This window comes from Calonectris borealis, chromosome Z (assembly GCF_964195595.1).
Source record: "Calonectris borealis chromosome Z, bCalBor7.hap1.2, whole genome shotgun sequence".
Taxonomy (NCBI): Eukaryota; Metazoa; Chordata; class Aves; order Procellariiformes; family Procellariidae; genus Calonectris; species Calonectris borealis.
This window is the reverse complement of record NC_134352.1, coordinates 45,221,423-45,247,193: the sequence shown is the minus strand read 5'-3', so window position 1 is coordinate 45,247,193 and position 25,771 is coordinate 45,221,423. Positions and strand designations below refer to the sequence as shown.

Sequence of the window (25,771 nt, the reverse complement as noted above, 5' to 3'; positions counted from 1 at the left end):
GGATTTATTTAAAACTCTGCTTACTGGTGCTCCACGACCATACATACTCCCTTTTGACCATATACCCTCCACTAGAAGGTGCATTAGCTGTCTTCAATAAAACACAGATGCTGTGACAACAATCTGGGACAAAGTAAGTGCAGATGCAGTAATTTGTACTCTGTATGAGCTTCTAATTACACAAACACTTTGTCTCTCAAATAATAGATGACTGCAGGCAATCTAGTACTTGACTAACTCTGGAAGGTATGTGAAATTTGAAAGAAGTTCTACATTTCTATAGCCCTAAATACTGTCGTCTAAAGCCTAAGGTAAGTGTCTTAGATTTTTCTCTTCCCTTGCACAGGTATTTCCTGAATTAGCAAGACTGAAATGCAACCATCCCTATTTCTGTAGATGAACAAAAGACAAACTCTATGCTGGACAGCCATCTACTACCAGGTGGTAGAGGGTTGCTGGCCATGACGTCTCCCTGCTATATGGAAGGACCAAAGGCAAATAAGCAGTAAAAGCAGAACTTTCCAGAGGCTGTCATTTACCAGGCCTGTATACAGCCCACATGCCTGACACGTTTATAAAATCACTGGGCTTTCTCCACAACCACAGTGCAACGGCACTGCTGGCATGCATGCAGTAAGCCTGGCACTCCCAGAAAGCACGGGCTTTACTAAGCACGTGCACAGTGACTACAGTATGTGTCTACACTACTTTTACTCTGAGCACGTGAGTGGGCCCTGTAAGAACATTCATGGGCTGCAACCACTTGCGCAGCAATTAACTGGCCCACTGATTATTCCTCTGCAAGAGGGCTGCCTCTGCAAGAGTCCAGATTAATATGCCCTAACATGTTGAAGTACCTACGCTTTGAAAAGGACAAAATTACATTCAGCACACACAGAACTGTTCTAAGTTATGTTTGCTTTGGGCTATTCCAGGCAGAACTATTATGAATTACCAAGAGAAAATATGAGGTTTCTTTGTGGCGCTGGCCTTCACCCAAGGGCCCTTTACAGACATAATCCTGGGTTGAATCGTACCATTCCTGAAATATGCTCATATTCTAAATAAGCATAAACAATCACCGACCGCTACTGAAGCTCTACAGGTTAAAGCAAGCAGAAGGGACAGCAGCTTCCTAAGTTTTTGCTTGTGGACTACTGAACAGTTACGTGTCTCTCATGCTGTGAAATGCCATCTAGATCAAGTATGTAAGGAAGATGCCCTGGAGCTTTGCTGTAGCCAGGGATTGTGCACCTTGGAGCTAGGATGAAGCACCAAGCCTGCAATTCACTAACTAGCCATAAATTATTTTCTTTGATTTGTGAACAACAAAGGCTTGCTGGAAAAGAAACTGGACTGGGATCCAGCTAATATCTTCTCCTTCTGGCATTTTTTTTGACTTGCTAAGTAGGTTTTGGCAAATATAATTTTTGTTTCAGTTTCCTGCCTTTATTTATTGCATTATTTTATGCAATAAATAACCTTGTGTAAAGCATTTTAAAACCTACTAACTCAGCACTCTGCAGAAGAGCAAATGGTTTAACCAACCCAGCTGGAATCTCATTAGAGTCTCAGTATCAATGAGCCTAAGTACGTAACACACTGATACACTGTAATGAGCTCATTTTTACGTCAAATCAGAGAGATCCTGTTTGAAGCACCTATAGCACTGGGTATTTTCATACTGCAACAGCAGTTCATTACTGACAGCTACCAATCACCAACATGACTTCCTAGGGCAAAGAGGCAATTCCTTCAAGTCAACTACCATGTGGGGCAGTTGGTTCACATCCATCCTAACCAGCAATACTGTCCATGATTTGACTTGAGACTGTACAATCACAAAACAGACTGTCATTGAACAAAAATGCTGTCTTGGCTTTTGCAAGGAAGGATTGCTAACTTAATGCTACATGAATAATGCGTCTTTTCGTGTATTTTACTGGTAATCTTAGTTAGAAGTTAATGCATCATATAATTATACTATGATTTGTTTACTTGAATTGAGCATCTTTCTAATCAAATTTATGAGATATTTATTCATTTTCTGCGAGGCCATGAGAGACAGTCCATGATTCTTTTGTCTGTGAAGTTGGACAATGAAGTTAATGTTTTGTATTTCCATGCCCTGTGAATGATAGTCAGCTAGCAAACTATCTGGCTCCAAGTCCAATCCCGTCTCAAGAGTTTTTATGTGTTTTACTTTCTCATCTTCACCTTACTTAATAAACAACTACTTTTCTTCTTACTAAGAATAATACAAGATCCACGGTGGTGAACCTAGATGAGGTCAGGAGCTTTTTGCTTTCCATATCACGTAAGATCACAATTAGGGCAGTATTTGACTCCTTTAACATTACAGTGTAATACATTGCTCCCTTACAAACTCAACCGATGGACCAAGATTCATTTTTTCCCCCTAGTATAGGATAATTTCTGAGATGTACTTCTCCAACACTTGAAACGTACTCTATCAACCACCTGATCAAAAGCTTCCCAGCTCTTTATTACATTAAAATTTTCTTTTCCACTTTTATAGGTGGCCAAAAACCTTCTGAGAAATGTGTAAAAGATAACTGTACATCAAGTTAAAGGCATGTGGCTCACTTCAAGCATGAAAAAATTCAAGTCAGGGTCTCAAGTCAGGGTCATTTTGGTAGACATAGAACTGACACATGGGAAAGCCAGCATCAACCCTCTCATTCTAACAACACTGTTTTGCAGCCACACACGCTGCGTCGGTCAAAGTTATTTTAAAGGCTGTATGAATATACTTGCACATGCAAAGAGAGGCAGTAGAGCTACCTTTCATTTCTTCCTGACAAAAGAACAGCATGAAAGGTTGTTTGTATTTTTCCCAGCTCAATTCCTTATTTTTAAGATTGGAAACATTTATTATCATTATCTCCTGTTTTTCTGATGCTTCTCTTGAAGAATGTTGATGTGAATTGACAGTACCTATAACCATTAACTGAAAGAAAAACTCAAATCAAACAAAAAAGACTGGTAATTTAGATGTTAACAAAGACAAATAATAACCAAAGAGTTTTGACAATGCCTAATGAAAGAATAAACACTTCTCTAATCAATTAATTATGTTGCAATATAAACTTTCTGCAGCCTCTAACATGGAAAGCGAAGCAAAGGACACATGAAATATCATTAATGGTTCAGACAATTTAAAATAAAAAACACCATAAAGAGGACAATGTATTCAAAGTTTTTTTTCACGTAATAGACTAATGATTTTAAATTACTACTGGCACTGATATACAGAAAAAGAGAGTAAGTAGCTCATATTCTTCATGAAAAACAGGCTTAATTAAAAGATGTTTCTAAATCTAAGTCAACTTATTTCAAAGGATTAATATTTCATTATCTCTCAGCACTAACACGGAGGGAAAATTCCTGAGGTGAAATGCCAGTTCCACCACTTCTGTGCAAAATAGTAGCCAACCACCAGGGCCAAGTTTTTGTTCCATGTATATAAAATGCTATTTGGAGATGCCTGCAAACATAAGTCTTTTTCCAGTTTAGCTGTGCTTAGCAGCTCTGAAAATCATAGAATCATAGAATCATTTAGGTTGGAGAAGACCTTTAAGATCATCAAGTCTGACCGTAAACCTAACACTGCCAAGTCCAGCACTAAACCATGTCCCTAAGCACCACATCTACAGGTCTTCTAAATACCTCCAGGGACAATGACTCAACCACTTCCCTGGGCAGCCTGTTCCAATGCTTGGTAACCCTCTCAGGGAAGAACTTTTCCTAATATCCAATCTAAACCTCCCCTGGCGCAACTTGAGGCCATTTCCTCTCATCCTGTCACTTGTTATTGGGAGAAGAGACTGACACCCACATCACTACAACCTCCCTTCAGGTAGTTGTAGAGCACCATGAGATCTCCTCTCAGCCTCCTCTTTTCCAGACTAAACAACTAACCCGTAGGCATGGCAAAACTCCCACCTGAAACCACTCGCCAGAGTATCCCTCTGGGTAAACATATGCTAGTCTTTAAGCTAGGTTCAGGAGAACACTTTCGAAATGAACCTTCTCATCTCCCTTGCTCATTGTGCTCTCCTACATTATCATCAAAATGTCTCCAAGTGAGAAGCTGGACTCCTTTAAAATGAAACCAGTAAAAATGGAAGTTAAGGACCACACCTAATGCATTCTAGCCACAACCAGGCATTTAGCCCCTGGGATCAGACTAGACCTGGTTTAAAGCAAAAAACCCCTGGAACACGGACATCAGGTTCTCAGCACCTACTGTTTTGCCCTACAGACCCACTCTCCCATTCACACTATTTGCTAACTTAGACGGAGCCTTTGTCTCCACTCCCCCACCTACGATCACAGGAATAATAATAATAAACTACTTCCTCCCTCACGGAGGTGACAGAGTGACTGATTAGCTAGTGGGTGTGCAGCACTCTGAAAATGTGCAATGCTACATAACTATTCCCTCTTATTACAAATACTCTTGTGCTGTTATCACCCAGAAAGAGAGCAGTGTGAAAACAAGAATCAATCTGGAACATCCTTGGTTTCTCTACACTAAAACTTTGCTCCAGTTGATTAAGCCGCTCTGATCATAGCAGGTTTATTTCATAAAAGTTAATAATAATCTCACATGCTCACTCAAAGTACACCATTGATTTTAGTTAGGATGCTGTTAAGTAGAAGTCTGTCCTTTTATATAGTAAAAGCTTTTCTAGGCCTTAAAAGGTTATTCAATATTTATTAATCAGGATCCAAAAAACCCCATGAAAAATTAACTGAATCCTCAATGTCATTGCTACACACAATAGAAGAAACAAGTACCTGCCACTGGTTTTGTGCTTCTCCCGCTTATTTATTCTTGCTTAATAGAACCAAAGATAACATAAGGAATTTAGGGATGTTTACTGCTGAGACAGCCATTTTGCTAATTACTATCTTTACCGTATCTTTTTGGCACCGTATTTAAGCTTCCAGAGTTCCTTACCTGTCAGGCTTGGCAGTACAGCAATAGTCTACTGTGAATTTGAATTTGTGAACTCTGAAGCTGAGGCAGAAGATGACACGGCAATGCACATGCTCATCTGTTAGGTATGCGATGAAAACATACTTCCTACCTGGAAACTAAGGCTTTGACTCAGGCTACCGGCATGTACTCCACTGCTCTTTGCGGGAATTTCACTGATCGTCCTCAGTGGGGCTTTCATGGATGGCTGTGAGACATGTTCCCCTCACATCAACAAGAGAAGAAAGAATGACTTGGAATTTACGCCCAACTCCACAACTGCAAAGATTTTACATCTGTGCTCCGCTGCTCTATATTTCGACTGAGTAAAATCTGTACTTCCTCCATTTTTGACACTTAAGTTCCCCAGCTGTTTAGGATTTTGCCTCTGACTTACTCAAAAGCACCCTGCTGTTGGCAAAACCAAGGAGTGGTTGCCACGGTTTGTAAGTACCAATGGAGTCTGTAAACTAAACATCTCCTTACCTCCCAGAGGGGCTCATCTGACGAGTTAGTCTACCAGAGCAAGCCTGGCATAAAGTGTGAGGACATTTTCTCTGCTTCAAAATACAACCAGAGGAGGAAATAATTCCTTCTACTTAAACCAGCTTACTATTTAGCAAAGTCATGCAGGACATGGAAAAACTTTAATTAATTTCTCGTTTGGCCAATTCAGTTCAAACTCCCAACTTCAACCTCTCAAGAAAGATAACTGCCAGCCTACACTGCCGTGTATCTTCCATCCATGTGTTGAAAAGCAGGAAGCCTCATCAGACAAAGGGAACAAAAACGATCACGTTCTCACCCTCGATCAAAAGGTAGTCTCAGCTTCTGATCCTGCCAGTTCTGCCTATTTACACACGCGCTTACTCACTCACCCTATTCTGCCTGGGCTTCTAAATCAGGCCAATGGGCAAGTAAGTTAGGTACTGAAGTGCTCACTGGCAGAGGACCCAGTTCTCTCCGGGAATCCTGCAATCTCTCCAAACAGATTCTTCACCTACATGGTGTGACACGATGAGGATGAATGTATGCAGTCGGGTGTGCAAGCCTGCTGAGAGCTGCAGTGTGAGAAGTCAATAACTAAAGAAGCTAGATTTACTGCAAATAAACTATTGAATTTCAGTGCCTTTAAACAGACATTTAGAGGAAAGAGTGACAGGATCTTTCATATACACATTCAAAAATATTAGTCAAAATTACTTCCAAATACAGTATGACTGCATAGTTTAGACCAAATGTAACTGCACATTCAAATACACCTCACAATAAGGTTTTTCGGAATAAATGAACTACTGGCGCCACCGAAAATATTAGTACCTGACTGTACGTGATAGAAAAGAATGAAAAGGAACGTCTATAAATAGTCACTTTTTATGGAACTGTAGCAAGATGTTCCCAAGATATTTAAATGTGAAGCTTAGTTCAAACATTTAGTGGAGTACTGGATAAGACATGAAAATCTTACTACTCCTAGGCAAGCATTTCCAGTCCAATGTAAACTAAAACCTGCCTCTTTGGTAGCTTTGGTACCTCAGCCTCTCTTCCATCTCCGTCTATAAACTGGGTGACATGCTAGAGGGGAAACAGCATCATCTATGCGTGTAACATCTCCTGCCTCTCTCCTTCCCCTACTGGAAAATTTAGTTTCACTATGACACTTTTCCAAATAGAAAAGCTATTGTGTGAAGGTATGATCCACAAAGTCCTCAGCTGAAGGCAAACTCCTTATCATTTAGAAACAGAATCATGCAGCAGGATCCAAACTGTAATGTTTATTTTAAGTGGATCACAGAAAAATAGCGAAGTTGGCGAGATGCAGTCATTCGCTGGTAATTTACAGCATCAAAAGCACTACAAAGCAAATGAAAAAAAATCCCCAAACCTAGATCAGCCTGACTCATCATTTTGTTTGAGAAATGATGGTGAGTGTAGATTCATTAATTGATCCAGGAATAAAGCCTGGTGTCATTTCCAGCATTCTTCTAAAACGTAACTTGTAGAACTATAATTACAATGAGATTACTGGGAAGAGAAGGCAGTTCACGATATTCATGGTTACAGAGATACCATTAGCTTAAGAAAAAGAGGAAATACTCCTAGGTGACACTTATGTCACAACATAGAATTGCAATAATACGCATTATCACAAAAACAATCTACCTTGCTTGCTGATGGACCTAAAGGGCTGCCTGAAATTTGGAACAAGATTACTGTGAAAGCAATAAACTTTGGAATTTGCATTATGAATTGGTCAAGGAGGTCTGCTTCAAAAAGACTTGGGGAGAGAATAATTTTCCCCCTCTGTGAGAAGGAATTCATTAGTAAGGCAACTGAGTCAGAAGGGGGAATGGCAGGAAGGTAAAATCTTCCTCTACAGCTGCAAACCTAAATATGAAAATACATTTCTAGACTTCCTCATTAGTCTTCTCAGTGAAGGAAACCTGAGATATTCCAAGGTACTTCATCATAGAGCAAGATACACTGGAAAACTAACAAGCTCACTATTCTTGGCTGCAGGAAGAGTGCACACCAAAAGCTCTAAGGTTTCCTCCACTTCTATTCCATAACATGGAAGGGGTTTTGTTTTCTGGGGTTTGTTTGGGGTTTTTTTTCTTTGTTTGTTGTGTTGTTTTTTTTTTTTTTAAACGTACCTTACTCTGCAGGGGGAGGGGTAAAACAAAAAGACAAATCTTTGTAGGAAGCAAAGGCCTTAGTACATTTAAAGCAGGCTACTAAGAAAGGACAGAGAAAAGGATAATCCAGCATTCAAATGGCTTTTGCCTTCCTTTCATGTATTGGTTCTCACAAAGAAAGGAAAGAAAATAGTATAGCTCCAAAAGCTAACTGAACAGCTGTCTCAACTAATAGCCATTACTGGAATCATCTAAGGAGAGCCTGGGAAGAAATTTGCCATCATTTGCTTTTTCAGGTCAAGGTGCAAAGAAAGTCTACACGTTGAGGGCTCAGAAGACTACTTAAAAAAAAAAAACAAAAAAGAAACAAAAAAAACCCAAAAAAAAGACCATACAGGTTGTGAAAGAGGGAAAAAACTCAAGTCCATTTTTAGAAAATAACAGCAAAGAGCCAAGCACGACTACCTGATGGCTCTCACTTGCTGAGATCCAGCCCTCCTCAAGGATTTCACTGCCTAGTTACCACAGGAGCACTGAGCAGTAGTTCTACATTAAAAGAGAGACCTACTGGTGGGCCAAGGTTCCCATTCCAGTGCAGCCTGACAAATGTCTTATCTCTCCCAAATTGAACTGCATGAGGTGTTTTACCATAAGACCACACCAATACCTTCATTCTTCCCTGTAGCACAGCAAACACAGAGCTAAGGTGTGCATCACAGCCTCACGCTTCACTCTCCCAGACATCACAGTCATCAGTGGACACCAAGGCAGCAGATCCTTTAGGGTACTGGAGACGGGACATTTGAGACATGGTGCACCACACTATGGGGTACAGGTTGACCTTCAAACAGTAGTTAGGACAGGGGTTCCTAAAGAAAGCAATAAAGCAGTAGGAGTAGGACTACCTGTTGCTTTCAAAGTGGGTGTCTATCTGCACCTGAGCCTGTGTCCCTCCTCACCATCCCCACAAGTCCCCTAAGAGAAGCCACCAGCCCCTCTAGCAGGCATCCGCTTACTCCAGAGTAAAGTCCTGCCAGCTTTGGTCTCTCCCAGGAGCCAAGGGCAGGAGCCGGCTGCTTTGCCACTCCAGCACTTGGCCCGAGCACGACAGGGTCACAAGTCGGCAGCCTGTGCACTTCTTCCTCGGCCGCCCCCCGCCTTTTCACCTGACCTCAGAGTAACCTCGACTGCACAGACTGGCTGTTTTAAAGAGTTATTTGTATATATTTTAGAATACACATATTTGGTCACAGTACCTTTGTAGACAGCCATCGGTCTTTTACATCGCTTTCTTTCATGGACATACACAGTGAGGATTAACCCTCATCTTTGCAAATAATCTCCTAACTTTGCACCACACTTCTGTTAGCGATTAGTGTTGAGAGCAGAGGAGAAGAGAGTATTTTTTCCTTCTGTTACTTTTTTATCTATAATTTGTCTTTGCAAAAGGAATTTCCTAGCACTAGCCAGGGCATCTCTGACCACTGGGCAAAACAACTGAGTTAAGTGACCCTTGGGTGTGGTGACAAGCAGGATGTTTTGGTACCGGTCTGGGCTAACACGCACAGCTAGCATCATGCACATACTTCACGCTTGGTGTCAGGGCATTGCCACAGTGTGCGTACCCAAGCTGGAGGGTTTCAATCCTGCTGTGTCTACTCTGTTTACAATGATCTGCCAAGCCCCTGAAACCACAACTGCCCTACTTTGCATAATAATGCCGACATCGCTGGGAGTACTGACACTGGATCAGGCCTGGAGGCCCCTTGGTCTACAATCAAGCGCTGGCAGCCGCAGCCCGCCTCAGTCCTGTCCAGGGATCAGCTGAAAGACAGCCCTATGCTGCCCAACACAGCCCACCACCCAGGCTAAGAAGCTACCTTGCTGTCTTCCCCACCAGACAGACTTCAGCAGCGGTGGCGGCTACTCCCCGAGAAGCATACTGCCACCGGCAGACCTCCGAAATGCAGAACTGGTTTCCCCTCTGGTACCTGGTCACGGTGGCCCAGGACTGCCTATGAAACGGTTCTTTGTACACCCATAAGCAACTGGTAAGTGAGTGGTGGCATAGTGAAACCCCATGGGATTCCCCCCACACTAGTTAAAGGTCTGGGTGAACTGGTGACACAGCTGACCTATATCTGCAAGATGATGCTGCAGCACATTCCTTGTATTTCACAGAATCGCAGAATGGTTGAGGTTGGAAGGGACCTCTGGAGGTCACCTGGTCCAACCCCCTGCTCAAGGAGGGCCACCTACAGCAAGCTGCTAAGGTCCGTGTCTAGATGTTTTTTTAGTATCTCCAAGGATGGAGACTCCACAACCTCTGCAGAAGATGTAGAACTCCTTAGAGCAGGCCTCTAAAGCCAGTGTTTCTCAAGGTGCAACCTGAAGCTGTTTTCACATTTCACAGGAGCGCTAAGCAGCTGCTGCCAGCATTCACCAAGCACTGACCCTCACACAAAAGCACTGGCGTATAGTCATACAGTGCCCGTAAGGTGGATGAGCCATGACCACTGTGCATGCAGGACACAGGAGAAGCCTGCAGGTACCCTGAGGCGCAGGCACAGACAGCTGGGATAGCTATTCCATTAGAGTGCACTCTATTCGGATGCAAGCAAGCCCCTGCAAATAGATCAAGGGGCTTGCTCAACTCTATTTAACAGAGATAACGACAGCAAAATTGTACATGTGCCTAAAGTACGCTCCATGAGACAAATTACTCTGAATCTTGCAAATTGTAACTACCTAAACACTCCACACTTCTTATCCTGCCACCCAGTTTGAACAACATTTCTGTTCCATACCAGAAAAAAACAGAACAACCTAGAGGTTTTTGGACAGGTAAAGAATACATGATAGAGAGTTTCGTTCTGGAGACTGGTCACTGGATTTCTGTGGAAGACGGTGTTGCAGAGTTTAGACAGTTTTCATTGTTAGAGAAGGAGGAAAAACATTCAGAAAGGCAGGCTGGCCAGAGAGGTCAGAGTACCCTTGCACTACTGAAAGTCAGGAATGGGGGGGTGGGGAGTGCTCTTATTTGGGAGAAAAATCAAAATAAGATTAAAATTAAATGTATAATCAAATTAAATGGAGAAATTAAACTGTTTGTACAAATGTTCTAGACACCTAGGTGATAAACTCAAAGAATTGCTAATATACAGATGTAGATTTGAAGAGGGAGGTATAACTAAAGCAAATATTTACACAAGTGAAAGTTCAGTGATTAGCTTTTTTTATACTTCAGAATTGGCTTGCAGCCAGTGATCTCTAATATTTTTGGTTTAAATTCTAATAGAGAAAAATTGACACAAAAGCTGGTCCCGTGGCAGATGACTAAGTCATAGCTAATGTGACAGACAACTGAGCGGGGCCCCTTAAACACTTTAACGAAAAGGGAAAGAGGTATAATCTCCCAGGGCCAAGCAAGTCTTAGGCAAATTACCTTTGTATTTCTGCAAGTTTACAAATTGTAATTTCTAAACCAGAAAAGGACCACACAGACATACTTCTTAAGAAAAAAAGCACGTGGCAGAACTACAGTCAAAAGTAACTGCGGGAACGTGTGATTACGACTCTATACCATTTGCTATGTGTAAACAAAAGTCCAATGCCAGTAGCAGAGGTATGTTATGCGTATGCTATGTTTCGTGAAAGCTACTTTAGCAAAAGCTGACAGAATTAAAAGTGTAAATAACTGGATTTAGATTTAAAACAAGAACAACTGGGAGTAATTTCAGAACATTTTATGAAATAGTCTAGACATCCTCAATTCTACAAAACAAGAAAAATGAAAAATAATAAACGCAGCCTGGATAGGAGGGGAGATAAAAGAAGAAAACTGGAATAGGTAAGCCAAAAGTTTGGGAAATTTCACAAATTGTTAATAGAAAGTATCCAATGAAGAACTCTAGGGCTCTAACGTGAGACCTCGTTTGTTTGGTTGGTTTTTTTTAAAATCACAAAACACTTAAAACCACATTGGTCCCTCACTAAATGGCTGTGGTAGAACACGTAACATTTATGAACATGGAAAAACCATACATAATTTGCAAATATTTCTGTTTTGTTTTTAGGAAACACAGACCACATTTGCAATGACAATGAAAGCATTTCCACTGTAGCACCCACTGAAAATAAACATTACAGAGGATCTACTCAAGTTAGAACATTGTCACTCAGCAGGTCCAGACACTCCTTATCAAGGAGTTTTAGAAGGACTGGCTAGGAAGTCATTCTGCCTTGTAACTCTTGAAATATCACCCAAAAAAACCCAGAGGAAGGGAAAGGGGTGAGGGAAAGAGAATGCATACCAAGAGCTATGCAGTTACAACATTTCAGATGGTTTACTGTACCAAGTCAGTGGTTTTGAGGAACTAGGCATCTGCTAAGCAACTGATCTGGTGTCATACAACAAACCAACACAGCATGCATTAAATAACAGTTGTTTAAACAGTAAGTATTAAATTACATAGGCAAAAGTCCTCAACAGACAGCTGTCTTCCAAACAGGATCCCAGCGATATTAAGATCAGGGTAAGAAACTTAAGTATCTTCACCCATGAGAGAATAAAAACATAAAATTATTACTGGCAGTACTTGTAGGTGACACAAAAGCTGTGGACTGGTAAATTAGGAAGAGGACATGATGCTGAAAAGTAATTAGAATAACCTATAAACCAGAAACAGGCAAAGATTGCATCTGAATATTGCTAAATGTAAGCTTGTCAAACAATGAATGAACCAACCCTGAAAAGCAATTACTTAGAAGAGTATTTGAGTGACGGCAGATAGTCATCTAAACACGAATAGTTTAATGTCATGGCTCAGAAGGCTGCTGCACTCCTTGAACACACCTCAACAGTGGTATCCCAACTAGCAGAAGAGAAATTTTACTCCTGTACTTGTAATAAAAAGTATATACAGACCAGTGTTCAATTCTCATTGTCTGCACTTCAGAAATGATGTTGAAGAGCTGGAAAGGAGTTGAAAGACAGCTACGAGAATGACTGAAGGTTTAGAAAATCCACCCTAGTTACAGAGTTAGGATTGAACTATGAACCATCCAGACTGAGCCACGAACAGGGGATACTGGAATATTTTCTTTTTGTCCTTTAAGTTGTTAATAAATGTAATGTTCAAGAAGACAATGAATTTAAACCATGAGTAGTGTAGTTATTTTATTTCTTATACTTCATCTAATGTCAGAAAATAAATTCCACAACAAATAAACAGGTTATCAGACAAGTTGCTGGCGTTTGTGGAACAGCCATGCATTTTGGTTCAAAAAACACCCCACCCCCAAAAAAGAGACCCAATAACAAAAAAAAAAAAAAAAATCCCACAAGCAAGCCTGACAGCTATTGAGCACAGTGATATAGACAATTAATGTCACTATACCCAAACTACAGTCTAGATTGGTAGGTTGAAATATTGTTTTAAAGAAAACAGAATACTAAAGTAAAAAAATAACATTTTTCTTGTTTATGGCTCTGTTCTGATCACTTCCCAGAGTTTTGGCTCTGTGTGCACATAAAAAACCTTGCAAAGAAATGGGAAGGTATTAGAGAATTGCATGTCACTATGCCAAAGTAGCTTGGTATCATGTAAACAAGACTAATAAAACAAACAGGCACGGAAGGTGATGACCTGTTTCTCCAGCTATGGATTATTCCAGAAAATATCGCCACTCCTTGGAGATACAAACAACTAAAATGTAAAGTAAAGTCATTATGAAGTACTGTCAAGGTGTTCTTTTCCTTTTTTTAAGCTATTCTAACATAAGAATGTGCCCTAATGGCTTGACAAGCCATATATACAGTAACGTTGCAAAATTACCAATAAAAAGAATACCTTCTTTTGCCTTTTTAATCAACAAAAGCCGTATCTTCTCCTGTTTTACTGGTTTTATATTATTTAATGGGAAAACTCCACAGAAAAAAAAAAGCAATGTAAAAATTGAAATACTATGCTCCTCACTTTACTACATGAAATTGTAGACCAAAAATGTCTGTAAATCAAATGATTCAGCCAAAGTATTTTCTGAGAATAACCAAATGAAAACTGCACTAACAAAAGTAACATGGTTGTAAATTTAAAAAAAAAAAAAAATACAGGCACAAGAATGCCATTACCCAGAGAATGCTTGTGGCAGAAATTTCTTCAAAGGAAACAACTTAAAGGCGTACATATCAACTTCACTGTTCAATGTCAGAGGTTTGCGTTTGTCATTGGGAGTACAGCCACAATTAAGGTATTAGCAAATTCTGTTCACATTGTTCATCCGGTTTTGGTTCAAAGGCTAAAATCTTTACAGATTATCATAAGTCTAGTTCTTAACCCTAACTAAATTTAATAATTAATAGTAGTGTATTACTCTGTTGTACAGCCAAACACAGAACAAAACCACAGTGAATCAGAATTCATTATTATCATGTCTTGCAGATAAGAAGCAAGAATGAATGGAATTAAGTAAATAAACCCCAAGAGAACAAAAAATACTCTGGACAAAGAATGCTTCTAGATTCTTATGATCACAGATGGTGTTAAGACCCAAGCTTAAATGATCACAAGCCAAGCCATCTTTAAAAGTAAAACATTATTGATGCTAGCATCAGAATTAGATCAAACATGCTATTAGTCAATTTACTCAAATTCAGTAATTCCAATAAATCTTAGTCCTGTTTATACAAAATAATCGATTTTACATTTTGATGAAAGCAAATTTACTCTGAAATTGTCTGTTCTGCCTTTCTATGAAATCAGCTGCTAAACCAGGAGAAACACTCATCTAAGTGAAATCCATCTTTTCATGGATCAGAGTAAATGTTTATTATCTCCTTCAGTTTATTTACCATTTCAATGCAGAGGTAAACAGAGACCGTGAGGAAACTGAACACAGTACAAAAAATCTCATGCTATTTCTTCTTAACATTCTCTTCTCACCAAGAAAAAAGAAAGTATGTTTAGGTGCATTTTCAGAGGGAAAAAAAAAAAAAAATTAAAGCATTGTTTTCCATCCAGCCATCAGGTTGGAAAGAGGTGTAACATCTTTAATTCCAGAAAATTACTTATTACCAAAGCACTCTAATCATAGAATCACAGAATAGTTTGGGTTGGAAGGGATCTTCAAAGCTCATCTAGTCCAACCCCCCTGCACAGGCAGGGACATCCTTCCCTAGATCAGGTTGCTCAAAGCCTCATCCAATCTGACCTTCAACATTTCCAGGGATGGGCCACCCACATCTTCTCTGGGCAACCTGTTCCTATGTCTCACCACCCTCATCCTCCCTTATGTCCAAGCTGAATCTACCCTCTTTCAGTTTAAAACCATTGTCCCTTCTCCTGTCACTACAGGCCCTGGTAAAAAGTCCCTGTCTTTCTTATGCACCCCCTTTGTATATTGAAAGACAATAAGGTCTCCTTGGAGCCTTCTCCAGGCTGAATAACTCCAACTCTTTCAGCCTGTCTTCACAGGAGAGGCATTCCATCCCCCTGATCATTTGTGTGGCTCTCCTCTGGACCTGCTCCAACAGGTCCATGTCATTCTTATGCTGGGGGCACCAGAGCTGGATGCAGTACTCCAGGTGGGGTCTCACCAGAGCAGAGTAGAGGCGCAGAATCACCTCCCTGGACCTGCTGGCCACGCTTCTTTCGATGCAGCCCAGGATACAATTGGCGTTCTGGGCTGCAAGCACACACTGCCAGGTCGTGTCCAATTTTTCATCCACCAATACCCCCAAGTCCTTCTTCACAGGGCCGCTCTCAATCCATTCATCCCCCAGTCTCTAAGGATTTGGGGGATTGCCCCAACCCAGGGGCAATGCACCCAGGACCTTGCACTTGGCCTTGTTGGACTTCATAAGGTTCACATGGGCCCACTCCTCAAGCCTGTCAAGGTCCCTCTGGATGGCATCCCTTCCCTCAAGCATACCAACTGCACCACTCAGCTTGGTGTCATCTGGAAATTTGCTGAGGGTGCAACTCAATCTCACTGTCTATGTCATAAGCACAATCCCTTGAGGAACACCATTCATTACTCGTTTCCACTTGGACATTGAGCCATTGACCGTAACTCTTTGGATGCAGCCATCAAGCCAATTCCTTATCCATCTAACAGTCCATCTACCAAACCCGTATCTCTCCAATTTAGCAGTAAGAATGTTGTGGGGGACTGTATCAAAGGCCTTACAGAAGCCTAGATTGGTGACATCTGTAGCTCTTCTTTTGTCCACTGATGCAGTTTTTCCATTGTAGAAGGCCACTAGAGGAGTCAGGCACAATTTGACCTTTGTGAAGCCATGTTGGCTGTCTCTGATCACCTCCGTGTCTTCCATATGTTTTCACATACCTTCCAAGAGGGTCTGTTCCATGATCTTAAGGCTAAGTTACAGCCTGAGTTTTGGCTTGAGTTTTAGCATTGCCAAAGATGATTCCCTGTCTTGTGGGATTCAAAAAAGTTTCACACATCAGAAGTGTTTCTTATGGCGGGTTTATATTAAATCCTTTCAGCATGACGTCCAACACCTGTAACTTCCCAGATGAAAAATTCACACAAAAATTCACTTAAAAGGAGACTTGATGGATCAGGGGAATGGTAATGAGATAAGTGGACTTTGATCTCTAAATCTCTCTTTCAATAATGGGCCAGGTCAGCAGTGTTCAAAAGTCAGACAGCTGCTTGGTGGCCTGCACTCTGAGATAAGCTACTGATCTCGTAATTGTTAACGATGACCAGGTGCATACACATAACCACCCCTAATAAAAACTGGCAGCATCAGACAGGAGAGATTAAATTGGCATGAAGATTGTCACCCTTTTTGAAAATACTTCTAAGTGTCAGGTTCCATCAACACACAAACATGAAATGAAAAGGAGCAAAAGAGAATTTAACCAGAGCTATTTAAATATATGTGCAAGACCATGTGTTTTACTCTTTGGGCTTTTTCCCCAGCACAACCATAGAGTGTCTCAGTTTCTAGGCTACTATTACTTCCTTTTTACAAACAAACAAACAAAAAAGTACAAGTGAGAAGTACTGTAAGAACCATTATTTTCTCTCCTAAAAGATCAACTGAGTTAAAGGAAATTATGCTTGTAACAAAGGAGTATTTTGGTGGTTTGGTTTTTTGTTTGTTTTAAATTTGTTTGTTCCTTTTTGCAAACCACCTTTGAAAGGTTCTATGAACATAAATGTTGATTTCAACACCATCTAGACAACACACTCCAGAAGAGCAAACATCAAATCATCCAAGTACCTGGATAGCTATATAAGAACCTGTTGAAGATACATGAATGATGCCTTTAGTTTTCAGCATTTAATTTCCATTGCTTTTACTGCTCTGGCCTATGACATGAAGTGGCACATATAGTGCTTAGTAAAGCCAGTATCAAAGTAAAATAAGGGTTCCTTACTTGATTCTTAGTTTCCCAAGTTCCTAAAAGTACAAGGAATGATAGCATCTTTCCCAGCTTCTATGTGTTTGAGTTTTTCTGGCCTTGTAAATTAGCAGTTCCTGCTACACAAACCTTCTGCTTGACTTTCTGGCTGACTCTATTCACCCAGAAACGTGTGCCGGAATATCTTTCGGCATTCTTTTCCAACATTCTCTAATATGAGCAAGATAATTAACATTAACATTGAAGACTTAAGAGTTAAAAACTTTCCTGTGATGGGTTTATACAACAAGGAGAGAAAAGCAACTTTCCTTAACTTACATAAATATTCTCACTCAGTACAAAGATTCTTGCCAAAGATTATCTTGTTTCTTTTGAGTTTGCAGCTGGTAGAGCAATGAACTAGCCAAGGACCAAGACGAGGTATGCTAGCAGCCAGTGAGCGTACAGCTCAGGTACAGCGACGGATGTACTAACAAGACTAGGCAGTAATGTATATTCTGTGCTGTAAGAGCAAATACTGTGAAATCTAAAATATTTTGGAGAATGGAGAATTTGAAAACGTACCTAAGTACGTTCATTACATAGTACCTCAGTTTATAAAACTGTGATCAAGAAGAGGATTTCTTTTGATTGATTTCATGGCTGTATCATAACTAAACCAGTAATTTCTAAACTCTCCATTCCTGTTTACTGAAAGAATCTGTAATAGGTTGGGTTTCCATCACATCCAATTATACCAAATTCCTATAGAATAGCAAACCTGAGCTCTTACCTTGGATTTAACTTGAAGGTGGCTAACCTCATCTGGAAAAAAAACCCTTCTGATCCACATTTGGTGATACTTACCAAGATTAGAGCTCTATTTCCAGTTAACTTCAAAAGAGTTAAGGACCTAACTGCATTGATCTTTTCAGAGAAGAGAAGATTGCGGGGGGAGGGGTGGGGAAGGAATAGAACATATTTCAAATGCTTAGTGGCCTTTCCACAATTTCCCTTGGGGAAAAACAAATCCTCCTTCAACAGACTTTTGATAGCTGGGGCTGAGTCCCAAAGCATTTCAACAAGGACCACCATGGCATTCTCCTAGATACAAACCAAAGGCATAGATAATCAATGAGGACAGGACCTTGGGTAGACATTTAATCCATCAATTTGCTCTGAGACAAAACCAGACCCAGGCACTAGACAAAACTGTCTAGTCCCATTCCTAACAGATGCTTCTTCCACACACAGAGCAGGCCAACCTAACTTACAAATAACATAGCTCTGAGATGAAGGTGTCAATACACAGCTCAGCTGTGCCAAGGCAACAGTGATACAGCCTCTATCTTTTCAATTTACTGGATCACTAGGGGTTTCCACTTTCAGAAACTTTCTGATGTTCTGTTGCTTTGTTCAAGCTATGCACATACTGCACACCGCCTCCTCTTCCGAGAAAGACAAACTGAACTACCACGGTGGGGCTCGCCTAAACTGTATCGTTCGTATCAGCCGTCTGCCGGATGACTCTGTCTGAATGGATTGACACAGGAGGAATCTTGTTTGGTGGGTTTTATTTTTGTTTCTGGAATAGCCACACCACCTTCTCAAATGCAGAATGAAATCAACAGCAGCACTTTTCTGTTCGCAACTGCACCTGCACGGGGGTTCAGGGATAAAACTCTACAGTACTGTTAAACACTAAGCATAATGTGCAAATTAAGTAGTTTGATTACTCCATGCCATTTGTCCTTTGAAAAGGACAAAAATCTGTAGACAATCACCCTTCAGTTTAGTCTCTGTATCAACATTACTTATTGGGGGAACAATGTGCTTTAGAACATTTAAGATTTAATCTTTAATTTAGCTTGAAAAAAATGTTTGTGCTGTTCCTGGAACTGCCCCAGCAACTTCCAAAACTTTTAACTTCTAAAACTGTAGTATCTCTTAGACTCATGCCCTCCAGTGTTTAAGCATCTAACTTCTTTGCACAGAATTAACAATATTTAAAGCCTGCTGCATGCTTCCTTCTTTGGTGCTAAGAACACCACATATATGACTTCCTAGTATTTCCTACATTCTAATTCTTCCTTGGTTTTGTACTGCTTTCCTGCTCTTCGTTCTTGCCAGTCAGAGATTTTATAATTAGTGTAAATAAAAGGTGAATGCTGAAAAACTTCCATAATTTTATTAATAACAGCTGTTCATACCTAGTAGCATTCGAGTGCAAGAACAGATTTTTTCTGAGTCTTATACCACACAGCAGTGCAAGAAAAAATGCTTGGTGTTTAAAGTATTCTATTACTGCAACAAAGCTAATTACCATTAATCAGACATCTACCTTATAATGTTATTTCACACCTTCCTGGGATTAATTTTGCAGAGATTGTCATATTATTTCAAAAGAAATGCTTTCCCCTGTGAAATTGCCATTGCCATTATACACCAACAAAAATAATTTGAAACAGCTAAAAAAGCAGAATTATTATTTCTTGACTTTGCAACATACACTCAAAGAGATTCTTCTGCTCAGCATATATTTTTTCCTCCTGCACTAATTCAATACTGTTCGCCAACGTAAGATACAAATTTGGGGTCACTTGGCTCTTTGACATATGAATAAAATTAAATTAGTCAAATTCTTTGACTATTCAGGCCCTCAGCTAGTTCTTATTAACTTCAGTGGGTGTAGATCACTTCTAAAGAAGTAAAACCAAAACAGCAACAAACCCTTTTTAATGGCTGCAAACAAAATATCCCTTCATGATGCACTAAAAATAAATATATATGTTCTTAAATATGTTTTGAGCATATGTTCTTCATATGTGTCTTCCTCCAAAAAAAAAGTTAATTTTATATATGGACATATATGTCTATATAAGAATATATAAAGGTGTTTTGCATCCAGAATGAAATTATATTTCCTTAGAAACAGCTTCTGCTAAATAAGAGATATTTACCAATCTAGTTACAACATATAAAGATGTACGTTAACTAGTTGTTCTTTTACAGTTGTAAATATGTACCGTGGTAACTACCTAAAATTATTTGAAAACCTTCAGAGAGGGTAGGACAGACCCATACAAATAGAAGTTACAGGAAAAATAAGGAAGCTTGCTTGTTTCTCTAGGTGAAGAAAAAGTTACATAAAACCAGTGTACTCCATAGTTGGCTTAAGGATCCACTTCCTCTTCAACTTATCTACGGACAGTTTAAGTCTTTGCTAATTCACCAATATCTGCATGTAAATCTTTAATTCAGCTGACACAGGTATAAGAAAATAAATGCATATATATCTTGCATGCTTGCTGGATATTCACCTTATGTTCAAAAGCATCTTTCCACGTAAGGCTGGTTGCCATTCAACGTTAATTCAAATGGCTTACCTTCCACCTGTTTCCTTTGGTAACGCATAGAGAATAAAAAGACACTTACATGAAGCAACTCTCTTCGCCAACATATCTGCTATCTCAAATGTAAGAAACACCTACCCCTTAAAAAAGGTGTTTGGCACATGACACAATACCAATAAATATGCCGCAAAACAGCAAACACTGTCACACACCTCCAGTACTTAATTTGGCCAAGATTTATAGATATGTAGGCATAGCTAGCCATGTAGCATGATACTGCCAGACTATTTTCTTAGCTACTCAAGGCATTTCCCACTAAGAAAATAGTGTATAATGTAAATATATAGAGTGTACAGGCAGAGGACGTCCAGGATTGAAGGCTTATGGCTACAATCTATCACGCAGGCCCAAACGCTGCTTTCTGAGACCATGCAAGATTTCCATGGATGACAGGCAAAATGATATACGTAAGAACTGGAGCACATGGGTCTTACTACTTACCAATAAATATGTACATACATGCTTAAAATACAAGCATGCAGAATACTGTACATTTTGTTTGGCATATACCAATATAAAACATTAAAACACCTCTTTTTTTCCAATTATAAAAACAATGTGAGTGTTTTTACAGCTAACAGCAAACAATGGATGGATATTAACAACTGTAAGCTCTGGAGAACAATCATAGGCTTTTACAAAGTGTTCAGCAGTAATGAAATCCAGAAGAATTTGGAAAATACATGAGATTAAAACCAAATTCAGTGGAAGACTGAATTTGTTCCAAAGTGCCTTAAACATTACAGCCAAGTTGTGCTAGCCGAACTACTACTATGTCTTTGTAATATGCTTCAGTGCTTACTTCTGAATTCTGGCTTTTCAGAATTAGAATAGTAAAAAAATACTTTGTCCTGTTCCAATCTGTTCCAAAAATTAAGCAATGATGTACAATAAAGTACCTAAAAGTGGTATTTTAATGTTTAATCACACAGAGGGCTTGTTTTTAAACTAATACTTAGAAGTAATCTTAGCATGCAGTAAAAGTTTTCCATAAATGACTTGGCATTTTAAACTCTTTGATCCCATGAAAAGTAAAAAGATACCATCATTAACACACAAAAAGGGTGTACCAAGCACAGCATGTGTGTGTCACACAGTAACAGTTAGGAGGAAATTAACTCACTTTGCAAAGAAACACTGCCTCTTCCACAAGTTAAGGGGGGAAAAGACCTTCTCTTCTGATCCAAAAATGTTAATTTTTTTTCTTTACATTTGGCACGTATGTACACTTGTACATATGTACCTCTAATTTTTAAGCAAGTATAAGAAAACAATCTGGCATAGATATGCTTATTTGTGCCTTAAAACCCTTTGAGTTAATAATACCTTTCACTTTGCACTTGCAACAAGTCTGAAGAACACGCATGGTCAATTAACATGGCTCAGCTTAAACTGTGCTAGTACGCTCCTTAAGAGCCAAACCATATGCCTCAGTCCCGTATTCAAGAGCCTTTAACCCACGTAGGCTTTTAAGTCCCATAATAGTTTTCAAAGTGGGACTGAGAAGTTGGCACTTTTGAAAAAAAGAAAAAAATAAACCAAAACCAAACAAAACCACGTTTGCCTATGTTTACATAAAATAAAATTAAGCTACACTAGTAATTTAAGTTTTGAGGGGGAAAGACATGTAATGGGACAGTAAAGGTCTATTCCATTTTAAAAAAAAAAAAAAATGACGACTATAAGCATATTCAGATTGTGTTCGTGCTACCAGCCTCACTGTTTTTAATGACTTTTCTATTCTAAAATGGTTTTGTCCGTCACATAACCACATGAATGACCCACACAAACAACACAAACTTAATAACCGAGCAACTGCCTATGCTGGGGAAGCAGTGAGAGTGACTAAAAAAACAGCGCTATCAGATACCTAAAATAAACCCACTAATAAAAAAGTTTTCCTCAAAATTTGTTTATGAATTGAAACTCGAATCTCTACCCAATCCCATGACTCCCAACAGTGGTTCACCACTATACTGCATTTTACAAGATCAGATCATTAAGTGCTAATCCAAACAGCTGCACGTGCACACACACTTTCAGTCAAACATATGACAGAGGCTGACAAAGCAAAAGACCAAAAATGTGTGCACAGTAACAATTTCTGTACTGGTTTCATTACCCAAGTATACAGATATGCCGGTATAGATGTGCTGGGTAAGTATGAGCAACCGATCATTGGCCCCTCTTGGTCTCTAGTACATCACGCTTACGCCTTCACAAGCGTGCCAGAACTCTTGGTTTGGCACTGATGCTGATGAACGCAAAAACCTTTCATACAGGCACCCGAGAGAGTTTTCCCCCACACTTTCTATGGGGAGGCCTCTCCCCTGTTCTCCCTCAAGTCCCCGTATCCCATTTGGTCCAAAGCGATGCCACAATTGGGCCCCGATCTACCACCACCTACTTCATGTTTGCAAAGCAGTACAAGCTCTGCATTACTGACTGCGGAAGCGGATCTCCAAATTCCTTCTCTGGGTAATCTATATTTGTCTCATTCAGTAAATTTCATACATTTTTGAAAACCTGGGAGAAGCCTCTAGCACTACTGCAACAAAACCACGTTTGCCTATGTTTAGGCCAAAATGAGACAGAACGTTATTACTGGGAGTGCTGCATCTGTGTTCACCACTCCTTTCCCACACCAGTTAAGGATCCCAACACTCTTCTCCATCTCCAGAAGACAAGCTGCAGGAAACAGCATATTCATATGGAACCACTAAAACATATTCTGACTTTTCCTTTCAACTCTCCTTACCTCATTGAAAAGGCAGTTTACTCCCCCAGTATAAATCACCGCTTTCATATACATGACCCAAGACAAAAATCTTCAGCATAAACATCCCGCGTCCACTTGGAACATCCCCACTCATCCACGCTCCAGACAGTGGTGCAGACATATTTCAAGGCCTGCGAGTCCCGGCAGAAGCCGTATTACCACGGGAGCTGCACGACATAGTCAAGCACACTGGATACAGACAGACGTATTTTAATTCAGAAGGCTTATTTTTTAACACAAGCCAAATTTCTATTAGATAAACACTGCATACTTGCAGCTCCACAATAACAACCTGTTTTAATTAAAGAGAAATGATACAATAGATTTTATTTCCTGACCAGTGAGTGGATTCCATAGGTATTAAAGATCCTGCTATCCTTCTGCATACTTCAGGTTACTCCTCAGCTTCGTGTGTGCATCTGGGGCTTTACCGTTCCCTTTTCTTTCTAAAAACCAGTCTACAATCTGAGCATAAGCCCCTTATCCCAGTTTACCTCATTAAATAAAAATCACAATAAAAAATGCAACCAGTGAGCCAACAACCTTCCCGAGGCTCACAGAACAATGCAGATATTAAACCCGCCACCATCGATCTCGCAGCAACTCCCCCTGCGAGTCCCTTCGTTAATCCGCTTTCTTGCCACCGCTCTCCTACACACACGGCCGCCGACATTTGGCTCCCCCCGCCCCGCACCCCCTCACTCCCCCGCCATCCTTCCCTTCTCCATTTTGGAAGGCCGTTCGCCCTCCACACCAAGCCCACCCGCAGGAACCGCAGCCGTTCGCCTCGCCGCCGGCGATGCCCGCGGGCGGGCACACACGCCCCGCCACGGCGGGGGCACGGCCGCCGGCTCCCCGCGGCGGAGGCGGCGAGCGCCGGGGGGCTGCCCAACCGGCCCCGCCGTCGCCCCGGCCCCGCCGCCGGCTGCCTCGGCCCCGCCATGTAACGCGCCGGCCGGCGGCGGCGGTGCCTGGGCGGCAGCCCCGGCGGCACCTGGGGCGTGCGCGCCGGCGGCGGCCCGAGCCGAGCCGAGGCGAGGCGAGGCGGCCGGGCCGAGCCGGGCGGCGGCAGCCCGCACTCACCCAGCAGCAGCAGCTTCAGCTCCCGGCGGGCGTCCCGCTTGTCCCGGCGCAGCTGCCGCTCGATCTCGTCGTTGATCCGCCGAGCTTCCTTGGCTTCCTCGCTCAGGCAGCACGCCATGATGGACTCCAGAGTCATTCTTCCTAACTGGTTCAGACACAACCCCCACCCCCCCTAAAATCGCACGCACACACACACACCCCCCCCGCACTCACACACACGCACCCCGCCGCCGCCGCACCGGCCCCGGGGGGCACAGGCGCTCTCTGCCCGGGAGCCGCCGCCGGGCGCCGCAGGGCAAGCGCAGGCAGCTGCCTCGATGCCACACAGGGGCGAAGAGAAAGAGGCAGGGCCGCTGGCGGCGCGGATCCCCGCTCCCTGCCGCCGACACCCGCCGCTGCCAACTCCTCCTCTCCTCTAAATCATGCACCAAACAACATGGAAACATCCACCGCGGCGGCAGCAGCGCTACCCAGCCGAGCCGAGCCGCTCGCCGCCGCCGCCCCTCGCCCTGCTGCTCCCCTTCCCTCGCCGCCGCCCGCAGCCAACACGGTCCCCGAGCGTCCCTGGCGGCCGACACCCCCACCGCCCTCCGACGCGACCACCCCACCCCCTGTGGAAATGCTAATGCCCGCTACTCCCTCCGCCGCTCCGCACACACATTTCCCCGCCGCTCCCCGCGCCCTGGAGCGGGAGCCCAGCTGCTGCGGGGCGGGCGAGCCCGCCGCTGCCCGGCGACCTCGGCGCGCGCCTGGTGGGAAGAACGTCCTGGCGGCCGACGCTCCCTCCCGGCGGGGCGGCCGCTCGCCGCTCTGGCGGGGAAAGCCGCTGCCGGAGAGCTGCCGCGGCTCGCCCCTGCCCTACCAGTAAGGACGAGAGAGGGGGCGGGTGGCCGGGAGCCGCCGGGGAGGAAGAGGAGGCAAGGAGGCAGGCAGGGGCCGGGCTCGCCCGGCTTTTCAATGGCTCGGCTCCGCGGGCGTGGTGAGGCAGAAATATGGCGGACCGTCTCTCCCGCCGCCTCTCCCGCTCTCCCCCCGCGCCGCCGCACGCTGGGGGCGAGCGGCCGGGAGAGCGGGCCACCCCCCCGGGATGCCGTCCCCCGCCCCCAGCCGGGCCCGGCGCCCCAAGGCCGCCCCCGCCCGCCCTGCGGCGGTGGCGGAGGGCAGGGGAGGGGAGGTGGGGGGAGAGGCCGGGCGGTTTCTCACACCAAATGGCCGCGAGGAACGCAGCCTGCTCCGGTTCGTCCTGCAGGGCAGAGCTTTCCCTAGCGCCAGGCGTTGTGTTTGCTTTCGCTTCCTTTGTCTTCAGTCGGGGACACACATTCTTGTCCGTGCCCGTCCTAGAAGAGACGGCTTGGCTTGGCAGGGCCGGGGGGGGAAATGTGACAGCCGGCAGGAGGGAAGGGAGAGGGAGGGGAGAAGTACCTTCTCCACCTTCAGCCAGAATGGAATCGCGAAGCGGGGCAGCGTACACCGCCAGG

General features: G+C 42.5%; 1 protein-coding gene across 2 annotated transcripts in view; it reads right to left on the bottom strand.

Annotated features, from left to right (window-relative positions):
* LOC142075712 (guanine nucleotide-binding protein G(q) subunit alpha) overlaps positions 1 to 25,302 on the bottom strand; it is a 130,817-nt gene extending 105,515 nt beyond the window's left edge. Inside the window, exon 1 of one of the 2 annotated variants that reach the window (XM_075137496.1) lies at positions 24,294 to 25,302. In XM_075137496.1, the coding sequence (XP_074993597.1) occupies positions 24,294 to 24,429 (136 nt within the window). In that variant the 5' untranslated portion in view covers positions 24,430 to 25,302. Of the gene's footprint in view, positions 1 to 23,189; positions 23,866 to 24,293 lie in introns of those variants that run through there. The other variant, XM_075137497.1, reaches the window with a different exon arrangement.
* Between the last annotated feature and the right edge of the window lie 469 nt (positions 25,303 to 25,771).